Source organism: Typopeltis vanoorti, chromosome 20, assembly GCF_054136105.1.
Source record: "Typopeltis vanoorti isolate ZY-2024b chromosome 20, IOZ_Tvanoo_1.0, whole genome shotgun sequence".
NCBI classification, from domain to species: Eukaryota; Metazoa; Arthropoda; class Arachnida; order Uropygi; family Thelyphonidae; genus Typopeltis; species Typopeltis vanoorti.
The window spans coordinates 60,432,577-60,446,759 of NC_143568.1; the positions used below are offsets into that span (position 1 = coordinate 60,432,577).

Consider the following 14,183-nt stretch of genomic DNA (forward strand, 5'->3'; position numbering starts at 1 on the left):
GATGACTGATACCCATGTGGTTAGTCCTATCTGGGTTAACTGCCTCGAGTTGGCCCTTTTTGTCTGGGATTGTGCTCCAGTCATCCTTGCAATTGACTATAAGACCACATTGAATTAAGAGGAGGGAATTATTTAAAAAACCTCTCATAGCAAAAATAGACAGAATTTTATCTTCCCCTGGTGAATATTGCATAATGTGGGTGGTCTACACCATCTAGTCATAAATTTGATATCTCCTAGAATGCTTCTTTCTAAATACAAAAATTGTCTGACTGAACAATAAAATTTCCACAATACAATATTATAAAGCATTTGGATATCATATTGCTGGTTTTCAAATCCATGTTTCTTTCTAACCTTTCATAAATGGTATTTTAATTAATTAATTATAAAGATCAAAATTCTCTTCTCATTGCTGACAGCTGGTGGGTATTGCAAAAAAATAACCTGTTCTGTTGTAAGCAGTGGAATGTCCAGCTCATTACATAATATATTCCAAATATGCAGGGCAAGAGAGCAGCTGTGGAATGCATGTTCTACTGTTTCCGGTCAGTAACAGATGTCACAGATTGGATCTCTGAAGTTAAAGTACCTCCATTTGATGGTATTGACAGCCATATGCAATTCTCCAAGCAAGATCCCTCCTGTTAGGGTATTCTTGGAACTTCAACAAGTTATGAAACAAAGTATTGTTGTCAGTACCTAACTGTGTAACATTTCAGTGAAAGAGATTAAAGATGTCTTTATAACAAATTTTACCTTTTTTTAATGGAAAGAGTGTCAATTCCAGAGTGTTTTAGCAGTCTTAGAGTTAAGCACAGAGTGTCATAGTATTCAGGAACAATCTCAGCTTTTGGACCTTTGTAATCATTAACTCCAAACATGGGAAGATGAAAACCCAAGTAGTAGAGGTGAGGTTTGCACATGTGTGATTAGTCTGCAATATTTTTGAAGCTGTATTGCTTAAATAGCAGAATTTTAAGACTAAAAGTCCAAATCCTCCATGCTTCTTTGATAGTTGAAGAAATTCCTTTTTTACTTCTTGGTATCGGCTGGATTGAAATTGCACAGGTTTACTATATAATTGCTTTTCTTCAGCTTCTGTGATAATCAGTGGGAGCCAGAACCAGAGGTGATACTAAGGTTCAAGTAATGATGAAGTCATATTTTCATATACAAGTAGCCAAAAGATGTCACACCTTATTATTAAAATACTCTGGATTAGAGATAGTTGTTGGAAGTTTTCCACTTAGTTATACTATAAATTAAAGATATCAAGAAATTATATACTTGGTTTCATCCTTGGAGTATTTTCTGAAGTATTTTCAGGACTGGGGCAACTCGTATATAGAAGCTAATGACTTCGCATCACTTGCCATAGTATCCCATAATGCAAAGCACATATCCTTACTTATGTATAATGCTATGCATTATGAGAAGAGGCACTACCCAGACCAATTTTGACCTTTATTGAGGTCTCATCAGTGGGAGCCAGACCCAGAGGTGATACTAAGGTTGAAGTAATGCCGAAGTCATATTTTCACATACGAGTAGCCAAAAGGTGTCACACCTTATTATTATCTTTAAGTTTATTAGTATATTTCATTTATGGATAGAGGACTGGTTGGGTTGAGAGAAAAATATCAAAGAGTTATGGTTTTGAGAGAGATAGTTGTTTACTGATGATGCAAAGAGCTGGGATAGTTGTAAGAAATGTGATAGCCCTTCAGGAGGATTTGAATGGATTGACAATTGGATAGATGAATGAAAATAAAAGTTAAATTATGTAGTTAGGGAATAAACAGATCTCCACACTTATGTGCAGAGATTTCTTTAACAGGGATTGCCAGTTTCCAATCCAATTCACTTACCTGATATCTAATCCCATCCATTGCAACTTAAATATCAACTTATCATGTGGCAACCTCTCAAATGCTTTTGAAAAATAAATAAATAAATAATAGCAGTATATTCCTTCCCTCTCATCAACTGCTTTTGTCACATTATTATAAAAGGTAAACGAATTCCTGAAACAAGAGCACCTTTTAATAAATTCATGCTGATCTTGATGAGGGTAACAGATATTACCCTCATCTGCCTAATTCTATATGAAATTACTCACTAATTTCTTCAAAACCTCAACAACTATATAAAAAATAAAAATGGTCTACAGCATGATATGCCACTGCCTGTGTGCAGTGGCACTATCTTACTCTCCTTCAACTTTGGGCACTTTCCCAGTAGCTAGACTTTCATTAAACAGCCATATCAATAGAGTTGTCAGTTCCTAAGCACATGCTCTTAAAACTGCAGTAAAATCCCATCTAGTCCAACTGCCATAATGACTTTCAGAGTGCTTAGTATTTGAAACATATTCTCCTCATGCACTTCTAAACCTTCAATCCTTTCTATCCTTATAGGAATAAATCCTGCTTTTCCAGGTTGAAATGTCACAATAAGTGATCATTAAACAGCACTACTATGTGATATGCATTGGTCACTTGACCATTTTTTCATCTAACGAGATCATTCACCCACAGTCATTACTCCTACTGGCAGCATAATGAAATAACTCCTTAGGATTTTCCTTGAACTGTAGAGCTAATCTCTTCTTATAATTCATTTTGGTCTTTCTTACTACACTAGCCACTTTCCTAGCTTGAGTCCTATATTCCTCATGCAACTGTTCTCCACTTCTCTCTCTATACTTTTCCCTTAACCTCTTTTTCATCTCCAGCTCTTATTTGATTTCATTAACCATTCACTTTATACCAAATCATGTTACCTTTATCATTTTTGGAATGCAGTTTGCCATTGCTGGTGATAAATTTGATAAATATTTCTTTACTGGTGCCTTGCACTGTTGATCTTCCTTGCAATTCTTCCATCCATTGAACTCTTCCTTGCTGATTTCTAAAATTATTACAGTCAACTCCCTTATAATTCCACAAATTCTATTCTACCTGGTTCTTCTGCCTATCTATTCAGCCTCTGAGTCAAGACTACACAGTCACTCACCAATGGTGGTGGCGGGGGGGGGGCATAACAGGCATCTAAGTTATAATCATATTCTCCAATGTAAGGACCAATTCCAAAACTTTTGATCCTCATCTTCCCTTTACTACATGTTGCCTGAGATATTTGTCTCTAGAATTCTAGAAATTCCATTCCCTTACTACTATATTCTGTTTTTTTTTTGCCTGATTTGTACTACTACAGTTAAAATCTCTCATAATGATATCTTTTCTGCCACCTTCAGTCCTTTTCAATCCACCTCCACCTCACAGCTTCGAAACTGTTAGTGCCATTTCCTTCCAAATTTTCTATTCTGAGAGGACTGAACTCCACTTATCATAAGTAACACTCCACCACCCTTTTTGCCATTCCTCTCATGTCAAAATATGCTATACCCTCTACTTCTGTTAAAATCTCCTGTCAACCACACTTTACTAATTCCAATAATCTGACAGGCTGCAGCTATCAGTGCTACCAATTCACTTTCTTTATTTCTGATCCTCTTAGCATTTGTATAAAGAAACATCAATGAATTGTCACCACTTTTATACCTATTATTACTCCCTCCAGACTTTATTTAATTCTGCAATGTACCATGCATTCTTCCATCTCCCAGATGATTATCCCAACAAGAGGTTATCACTACTACCAAACCCTGGCACTCTAGTTTCTCTGCCCTAACACTCTCTCTCAGTTGCCCAGAGAACAACAATCCCTCCAGATGCCTGTGCTCTTCTATGTTCAAATGCAGTCTCTCTCTCTCTCTCTCTCTCTCTGTTGCATACAGCTCTGTTCTATCTTCAAATGCACTCCAAGCATCCACATATTCCAGACATCTTTTTTGGCACATTCTCACTATTATGTCATACATTATTGCTGTTCTCCCCCCCCTCAATTCTGCACAATACTCTATCTTTCACTTTTCTCACACTTTTCTACTACACAGTTCCTACTATTAATCTCACATCACTTGCCATTTGATTCACACTTTCTCTGATCATTTATACAAACAGTCACTATCACTCCTCTCACAGATCCATTTATTCCTTGTTCACCAGCATCCTTCACAATCTATCTCCTCCAATACACTCTCCCTCCCTGCTCTCTCACTTATCATCTGCCTTCCTCTCATCTCTCTTTCTCTTGCTCCTGCGCTTTTTTTGACTTTCTCTTATTCTCACTTTTTTGCTTGTTCATTTATTCTCTCTCATTCCCATAGCTTTCTCTTACATTTCTTGTTTGTCTCACATCAATCAGCTTCTCAATTTTTAAAAATTCTTCCCTACTCAGGAACTAGAATTGAACCAATGTTTCTAGTTCCATAAGCCTTATGAAACCAAAAATGTTGCCACTAGGCTACACAGGCCCCATTCATTTTTGACATGAATTAAAATGTTATCAATCTATACAGAAATTTTTTTTCATATTGAATTTAGTTTGTTCACAAAAGTATTTGTTTAGATTCTACATTAAAGCATAACTGCTATTCAGAAGGGTCTTTTGTCAGTATTTGAATGATTGTTATTTTCTATAAATTTCCAGAATGGTGACTAATTTTGATTTTCTTCACAAAATGATGCCTTTGATAAACCTGGATAACTTAAAGGTGAGTTCTGATTAACACATATTATATGTAATGTAATACATATTCTAATCTTCTTTTCATTGAGTGATGTGCGGTTTTGATAAAGTGTAAAATTATTGGTTTTCATTTTGTCTACTTTGTATACTATACTGTATTTTACTACAACCATTGGTTTATGCAAGTGACTATGTAGCATTTGAATAAATGCAAAGCAAATGCACTGATTTAAGTGACAAGAGCAAAAGAACAGTCAGTCCTATAATGCATAATGAAACACTCTTCACAAGCTCAGGTTACCTTTATGAAAACTAGACTACTTAACTCTAGATCATGATATGTGCACATTCAGGTAGCATTACTTCACTTGGAAGAATCATGCATGATTATCTTTCCATCCATCCAGAATAATACGTTGACAAACTGTTTTTTTTTTTGCTTAAAAGTTAAAATTACTCAGATTATCAACCTCTAGTTTGGCAGATTTCTTGGTACATCCTGCATATATATATATATTATTATAATATTATGATATAATAGTTTCAGCATGGCAAGAAGATCAGTTGAAGAGTGAGAACATAAGTAGATATAGATAAGTAATTTATCATTCAGATATCTTATGTATAAAATTATTTATTAACATAAATCTCACTCATGTTTCATAAATACTACATTCTAAATGCTTAAATATTATTAGAAATTATATGATTCATTATGACTGCACTATCTCTCATAAATGATAAAATAGAATCAGAATGAATAGGATACGAGAGAAAGTATGGGTTTGTATAAAGTGTGATATTTGGTTTTACAAGTTAACAAATGTGAAATAGACTGAAGGAATTAAAGCTAGCATAAATGAAAGTAACAGAAATGGAACAAAATATAGTGAGACTGAGGGAGTGAAAGGAAGTATGAATGAGGAAGTGGAAAGAAGATGCTGCAGAATGAGAGGTAGCAAGACTTTGGGAACAACAGAGAGTGAAATTGCCAGAATGCAAGATTTGAGGAAAGAGTTATTCAAAATAAAAAATAAAATGAGGAATATGGGGAGTGATATTAGATGTTTAGTGAAAACAAATGAAAGTATGCAAAAGGATGGAATAAAAGAAAAAAGAGGTCACGAATTCAAGAGTAGCAGTGTATGCAGATTCTATTGTTAGAGGATTGGTTAATGAGAGACTCCATAAGATCTGCTATCCAGGAGGGAGAATGAGCAAGATAATTCATGCTTTAGAAATGAGGAGGAAATAAGCAAGAGAATTAGTGGTGGTTGTGGGGGACAAATGACTTAAGTGGACATAAGGAGAATGTAAGGACAAATATCAGGACTGTTATTGAGGAGAGTGAAAGATAACAGATAGTGGGAAAGGTTGCCAGTGTGTTGCCAAGATATCACAATGATGAGTTGAGATGGAGAGTCAGAATCATGAATGGCATGCTAGTGGAGCTATGTGAGGAGAAGGAAGTGCAGTTTGTGGATGTATGGCATGCATTTGAAGGAAGAATGGGATAATACAGACACGATGGATTGCATATGAATGCCTTTGGAGTGAATGAACTGATGTAACTGTTGCTAGATGGAAGTGCAGTGTATGATGAAAGCAAGATATCAGAAGTCAGAGATGAAGTGAAAGAATAAAAGAGTGGTATTGAAGAGACTGAAGTGCTTGGCAATGGAAGCAGTAGTAGTGCGAGATTTGAATAGAGAATTTGGAATGCAAGAGTTGCAGGGAAACAGGGTGAGTAGGTGGACAGGGAGACATGGCATAGGGAGAGTGGATGTTGAAAGTGCCAGTGAATGTATGTATGGGAATGATTAGCACAGAAATGGAATAGATTGGGGAGGTGAGTGGGGTAGTTGAGATAATCCTCTGTGCTATTTTGCCAACTTTTACAATATGTCCTCTGAATTTCAAATCTATCCATCATCACTCCCCAGATTCCTAGCCTCATTAGTTTCTTGTAGCCCACACTGCTAGTTTATTTAAATCATCTTTTAAGACTACATAATTTTTATCAACTATTGCCCTCCCTAGTTTTGCATCATTGGCAAACAACTGAATGTCCCCATTCAGATCTGCTATATCATTAATATAAAAATTAAACAGTAGTGGTACTAGTACAGAGCCCTGGGGCACTTCACTAACCTCATATCCATTCCCATTTGCTCCAAATTAAGTGTTTTCATAGATTTAATTGTGTATTTTTAGTATATTATTCTAGTTTTTAGTGTAATTATTGTGACACAGCATTTTATAACATAACTGCAGAAATATCATTAATTTTTACTACTCTTAAGAATGGTGCCGAAAACTTGCTGTAACAAGGCAGTGCCTAAAGCTCAAGTTGTTACTACTGAGGAGAGCATTTGTTCTGATGAACAAAAGTACTGCTGCAGTGATGATGATAATTTATCTGAGGATAAATTATCTGAGAATACAGAGACAAATGTTAGAAAGCTAAACACTCTGTAAAACTAGCTAAACAAAAGTAATGGGGGACTTTGGTAAGAACATGCCCAAATATGACAAATAATAAAATAAATATCAAGAGGGTGGCAAGTTATTCTGGAGGTTGTTGAAGAAGCTCAGAAATGGAGCAAAGAGTGCTGTAACAGGAATTGTAGATAATAAAGGTGACATGAACACAGGAGAAAAAGATATCCATGAAGTAATTACTTTGAAATAATTACTTTGAAAGCAGTGATGGTACAGTGGTAAAAATGAAGAAGCAGTGATGGTACAGTGGTAAAAAAAACACTGACCAGGCATGCAATCAGGAATACATATCCATACTTGAAGTAGAAAAAGCCAAGAAAAACCTGAAATGTGAAAAGGCAGCAGGAGTAGATGATATTCGACCAGAAATGCTCAAGTATGGTGGTATAAAAGTCTTACAGTGGCTGCACTGCATAGTTCAGAAGGCCTGGAGAGAGGGACGAATTCCGCATGATTGGAGTAGAGCTCTCATAGTACCTATATATAAAAATGGAAATAGAACTGAATGTGAGAACTACAGAGGTATTTCATTACTGAGTGTTCCTGGTAAGATATATGCAAGTATACTTGAGAAACAGTTGAGAAGGATTGTGGAAGAGAAGCTTGGTGAAGAACAAGCTGGATTCAGGGCAAATAGCGGCTGTCAGGATCAGATTTTCATTTTACGACAGATAGTTGAGAAATCATGGAAATATAACAAAGATCTGTATTTAAGTTTTGTAGATCTGGAAAAGGCATATGACAAGGTGCCAAGAGAGAAGTTATTTGAAATGCTACAGTTATATGGTGTCAATGGGGCATTATATCAAGCAATACTTTGTCTTCATTTGAGATGTAAGTCAGCAGTTTGAATTGAAGGAAGTACAGGAAGATGGTTTAATGTTAAATCTGGTGTCAGCCAAGGATGTACATTATCTCCTCTGTTTTATTCATTGTCTATATGGATCATATTATGAAGGAAAGTGGTATTAAACCTGACATCAAAATTGGAGATGTTAATCTCAGCTTTTGCTTTATGTAGATGATGCTATACTTCTAAATAAATCCACTGCAAGATTCCCTGACTGAAGTGAATAACTGTTGTAGTAGATATGGTATGAAGGTCAGCATTAAAAAGACAAAGACAATGAAAATAGGCAGAAACATTGAAAATATCGACTGCATTGTGGATGGAGAACCTATAGAACAAGTAAAAAAAAAAATCAGCAATTTAGGCACGATTTTTAGTGAAGATGGTAAATTAAATATGGAAATAGACAACAGAATCAACAAAGCTGGTATGGTAGGAAGTCAACTGAATAAATTTATATGGAATATTAGAGAAATTAGCCAAAACACTAAATTAGCTGTATACAAGACAGTGTTCAAACCAATTTTAACTTATGGATCTGAGAGCTGAGTCAGAAGTAAAACACTTGACCAAAGACTAGAGACTGCAGATATGAGAGTCCTGAGAAAAATTAAGGGAATGAACAGATGGCATCAATGATAATATCATATTAAAAACGAGGATATTAGGAAAGAACTTGACATTGTCAGCATCCAGGAATGCGTCAGCAGAGCTAATCTTAGGTGGTGATCACTTAAACAGAATGGGAGAGGAAAGATTAGCAAAACAAGTGTTCTCTGCCAGGTTGGTAGCAAAAAGACCCAGAGGAAGACCAATATATAGGTGGATTGATACAGTAAAAAGTGCCTTAAAAGATAGAAATATAAGATCTGATAATGTTGGAGTCTTGACAGGGAGGAAAATAGCAATGTCCTGATTTGGAGGAAAATAGCAATGATGTAATTAAATTGTGATAGCAATGATGTAATTTTTTCATGTAGTACTATGATATCCTGTACACTCCTTGAGGATATATATCAGGAATTTGATGATGATGATAAAAAATGTAGGGCATTTCATATAACACAGTACAACAAATGAAAATGGATATCTTCCAGCTGAACTATTCAGGTTGCATAACATTGTCAATCTACTGAGGAAATTTTCAGTTGTTGTTGTTTTTGGATTGTATCCATGTAAAGATACAGCTTCATTAAATGGATGCAATCCAAAAACAACTAAAAAAATCATCAGCCACTTCCCTACACATCAACCCAGACAAGAAGAAGCGCATAGGACTCCTCTACCATATATCAAAGGCATCTTGGAACGACTGTCAAAAATTATGAAGAAATGCAAACTTGCTGCTACCTATAAACCAATCAAACTGATCCACAATTTGCTACCTTCTACAAAAGTCACACTCTCACCTATGATGCTATATGAAGTTCAGTGTTCTTGTAAGATTTCTTACTATGGACAAACAGGAAGATCTATAGGGAAAAGAATTTCTGAACATCAAGATCACATCCATCTTATCAAATCACACAACATGGAGTTTAAAACCCTAACTGTCGGATCCAATGGAAAAACACCAAGCTATTACATAGATCCTTATATAAACATGAGCATTAGGATGATTATATAAGGAAAGTGCTGAAGCCTCACATCGCATACCCAATCTGAACCATAATGACTGTCTTCACTATCCTAAAAGTCTGGGAAATTATTATCCTAAATTGTATAAAATAAATTCATCAGATATACTTGAATTTAATTTTAATTACAACCAAATTAATTTTAAGTCCTCAAACATGCTACTCTATGCATAGAGGGATTCCATTGTAAGCATGCGCACTAACTGTTCCTTTATATGTAATTCCTAATATTGTTTGTAATAATGTACTGATGATATCTTTCTTAAGATACTTAGGATGAAATATCTACATATTATTAAAATTTAATTACTGTGGTATATGTATGCATTTTTTAATTATGATATGGCTTTCCTATTTATCATTATTATTATTACCCTAAGACCCCCATGGAGTCAAGGACTCATTTAGGAGGTCCCTTTGTCATACACATAGCTCATCATACTATACTACTACACCTTAAACACATTCAAATTCTCTGCACACACCACACGCTCAGGCAAGGCATTCCAATCATTCACAATTCTGCATGCAAAAAAACCTGCTTCTCACTGTCTCTTGTTCACACCTTCCTTATACAGCTTCTAAGGATGACCTCTTGTTCTCTCCTGATCTCCCACCATTTTATGAAAAACCTCTTCAACATTGATCCTATAACAATCCCTTACTAACTTGTATGTCTCTATCATATCACACCTCTTCTTGCTATTCACTAGACTGTAAATTGCATCTTCTCAACTTTTCCTCAAATTCAACATCCCAGAATACAGAAACTACCTTATTCAGCCACCTCTGGACCCCTATCTAATATCTTTTCATCCTTTTGGAAACCAGGTGACCAAATCTGTGCACAGTAGTCCGTGTATGGCCTAATCAGGGCCATACACGGCCATCTTATGGCCCTGTATGGCCGTAATCTAATGGAACCAGAATCTTACGTCTACAAGTCAGTGTTCTTGACATCATTTCCAGAATTCGTTGTGTTGGCCTCACAATTTTGGCAATGTGTCCTCTAAATTTTAGATCCTTATCCACCATCACCCCCAAGATCTCCTATTTCCTCCACCTCCAACAATATATCTCCAAGTACATCCCATCTTTGTTTTCCAAATTTGAAAACCTTACATTTTGCAATATTGAACTGGCATTCCCACTCCCATACCCAATTATTCAATTCTATTCAAGTTTTCTTGTAAGGTTACATCTGCTCTACTTCTTATAGTTAGTCCCAACTTTGCATCATCTGCAAACAACAATATCCCCATCCAAATTTTCCTCAATATTGTTACCATATCATTGACAAATCCACCTGCAGTTCTTCAGAGAGACACTTTGGCACTATCTCTTTTTTTATTATTATCTTTGATTATATATCCAGACTCACAGGAAACGAGTATGGAATAACTCTCGAAGATTTGGCAGGTCATATCCATATAAGTAATCTGGTTTGCAGATGATGTACTGATTGACTAATATTCAGACTGCCCAAAAACCACTTAGATTATTATTATTACGTGACACCTCCAGGGAGTCCAAGAACTCATCGAGGGAGGGTACCCATTCCACAACTCTCCATCTCCACCACTCAAATCCACTAACTTCCACTGACTATAACTATACCTATGCCATCTACCACCGACCACGACCACAACTAGTATTTCCACAGACAATCATGTCACGGGTTCAAATCCCGCTATGGACATGCCGGGATTTGAATCTGCAGCCTTTTGGTTGGAGAGCAGATACGCTAACCACTCAGCTAGCCAGGCCCTCTAAAATGCAGCGGTGATTGGATTGGCAGTCAACAGCAGTAAAACTGAAGCCCAAAAGAACAGAATAGAAGGAAATATCAGGCTGAGTGACCACATTCTTAAAGTAAATGAATTTCAGTAACTTAGTTCCTACATTAATACGCTAACAGACATAGTGTAAAGAAAGCTCAAAGCTCTTCGGTTCAATAAAAGTCTAATATCTGGAAATCCAATCTCATCACAACAAATACCAAAATTCATCTGCTCAAAACCACCAATCAAGCCATATCTACATATGTAATTCAATGTTTAAATTCCTGTAGCTGTTGCTGTTATTCACATAGAAGTTTCTGGAACATGAAACTATGTGTATACTGAAATGTAAACAAATAATTTATTAGCTTAAAGTAATTATTTACAGCTGATGTTTCACAAGCATTATCAGAGGCAGTTTAACTACACAATCAGTGAAGACAAACATGACAAGAACAATCACGTGAGTGGAGATTGACAGTGGTACTCTTCATCGCAATTCTTGTTGTTAATGCTGATGGAGAGATAGAGCTGTGCACCAAAATCTGTTTAAAATCTTACCATCCGTTCTGTTGCACTTAACTAGGTTTTTTAGAACTTGTGCTGCTTCCAGGAACAGTTTCTTTGATGTCACCCTACACACACACGACTGTCCTTCTTATCCAGGTCATTTTAAGATTGTCTTCACTGATTGTATATAGTGTAAAATTGCCTCTGATAATGCTGGCTTAAGCTAGCAAAACATTATTATTATTATTATTATTCAGGCCTCCATGGACTCAAAAGACTCATCATGGGAGGTCCTTCCTAAGAAACACAAAGTCTATCAAGACTCATCGAAGGGAGGTCCCCCCCCCCCCTAAGAAACACAAAGTCTATCATACCACTCCTTGAACTCATTGACCGTTCTCGCTCTCACCACTCCATCAGGCAGTGCATTCCATGGTTCAACCCCTTCATCCAAAGAAACCACTCCTCACCCTCTTGCTCACAGTTTCCTTTCTTGACTTCTAGGGATGGCCTCTTGTCATCACTCCTTCCTGCTGTTAAAGATACCAAGCAATTTTAAACCTGGTTTTACTCCATTTCCCAAGTGAGCAAACAGACAAAATGTCAAGTTTGCGCCTGCAATTGATGCAAGACTAGCTGATCCCACAGGTAGTGCAAGACCGAGGCAATTCGTGGTAAAGGTGGAGCAAGCTCTGATCACTAATCTTAATATTTACCCTTAATGCCAAAACACATCTCCAAGAAGGGGGATGTATGATGTTTTGTATTAAAGGCAAGGGGCCACTACCCAGACCGGTTTCGACCTTTATTGAGCCAGGCTAGAAATACCAAGATTTAGTAATGCAGAGCTTATAAGTATTTTACCAAAACAAGTTACCATAAGGTGTTTTAACCTTATTAAATAAAAATCTCAGGAGGAGATATAAATGTAGAAAGTATTTTTAACTTGGGTATAATTATGTTAAAGATACCAAGCAATTTTAAACCTGGTTTTACTCCATTTCCCAAGTGAGCAAACAGACAAAATGTCAAATTTGTGCCTGCAATTGATGCAAGACTAGCTTATCCCACAGGTAGTGCAAGACCGAGGCAACTCGTGGTAAAGGTGGAGCAAGCTTGCATCAATTGCAGGCGCAAACTTGACATTTTGTCTGTTTTGTATTTACACGGAGGCAGTAGATATGGAAATCAACAATGCAGAAAACACACAAAAGAGGCCAGCCAGCCCTGAAGAAGTAAATATAAAAAAACCAAAACCAGCTGAAGTTGGAAAAATAAAGTCAACTTCAGAACCCACAAAGTTCCCTCACACAAAGGCCAATGCACCTATATTGCATCTCTTAAAAGATTTCTCCGAGGAGGAGGCGAGACTACGAAAAGCAATAGAAACATTCGGAGACATTCAACTGATACTCACAGGACAAAACGGGCCAAGAGTCGTCAGTGCAGAATGGAACGACGTGTTTGCCGATAATATAGATGAAATCACTCCTGAAAAGATCATTGGTCTTATCGATGCAGAGGACGACATGGGACTAGCACTGCACAGAAGCCTCTACATGCTAAACCACATCTGTGGAGACAGATTAGCAGATCTCATCATTAAAACTCACAACAATAGACAGCAGGAGGATTTAAACCTCGCCTAACAAGTCAGTCGACTCCTAGTATCGATCTGCCAGAAAGGGGGAAAAAAAAAAAAGCCCCTTCTACGTTTCTTGGTTCTGTTTCTGTATGTTCACGCTTAATCCACATAGGAGGGGGCAGACCTGAGAACCCGAGCGGCGAAGGCTTACAGCGAGGCAGTGCAGCTCCTTGCGGGCTGCATCACTCTGGCCAGGCTCTTCCCCCGTTCTTGCAGTAGTTTCTGTTAATTCACCGACTTTTGTTGTTCTGTTTATGCGTGTTCTAGCTCCTTTGTTGTTTCTGTTTATGTGTGTCTTAGTTCTTTTGATTTTCAATTTATGTGTGTCTTCCTGCATTTGTTTTTTCACTTCTTTCATCGGCCAGACATCTGATGAGGTAGCTGGCCGGAGAACGGATGGAGGGAGATAATGTCGGAGATCTGCTTGGTGCTGGCATTTAAGTCAGGCCAAGTAGATCGACTGAGACCTCTTTTAACTATCTACTACTATCCACTCTATCTTCCTTCTCCTCTCTCACTATCAAGCTGACTCTCAGCACAACTTTTTTAAATCTAAAGAGGCCAAGTGATGAAAGGCATGAACTCCCATTCTACCTCAATAAAGGTCAAAACCAGTCTGGGTAGTGGCCCCTTGCCTTTAATGCAAAACATCATACATCCCC

At 36.9% G+C, this 14,183-nt stretch overlaps 1 protein-coding gene across 2 annotated transcripts in view; it reads left to right on the forward strand.

The window, feature by feature from the left end:
* The window catches only part of Dnaaf3 (Dynein axonemal assembly factor 3), a 223,732-nt gene that overhangs the window by 84,278 nt on the left and 125,271 nt on the right, over nt 1–14,183 (forward strand). For both annotated transcript variants that reach the window (XM_090410152.1, XM_090410151.1), the window contains exon 7: nt 4,558–4,621. In XM_090410152.1, the coding sequence (XP_090266278.1) occupies nt 4,558–4,621 (64 nt within the window). The remainder of the gene's footprint in view (nt 1–4,557; nt 4,622–14,183) is intronic.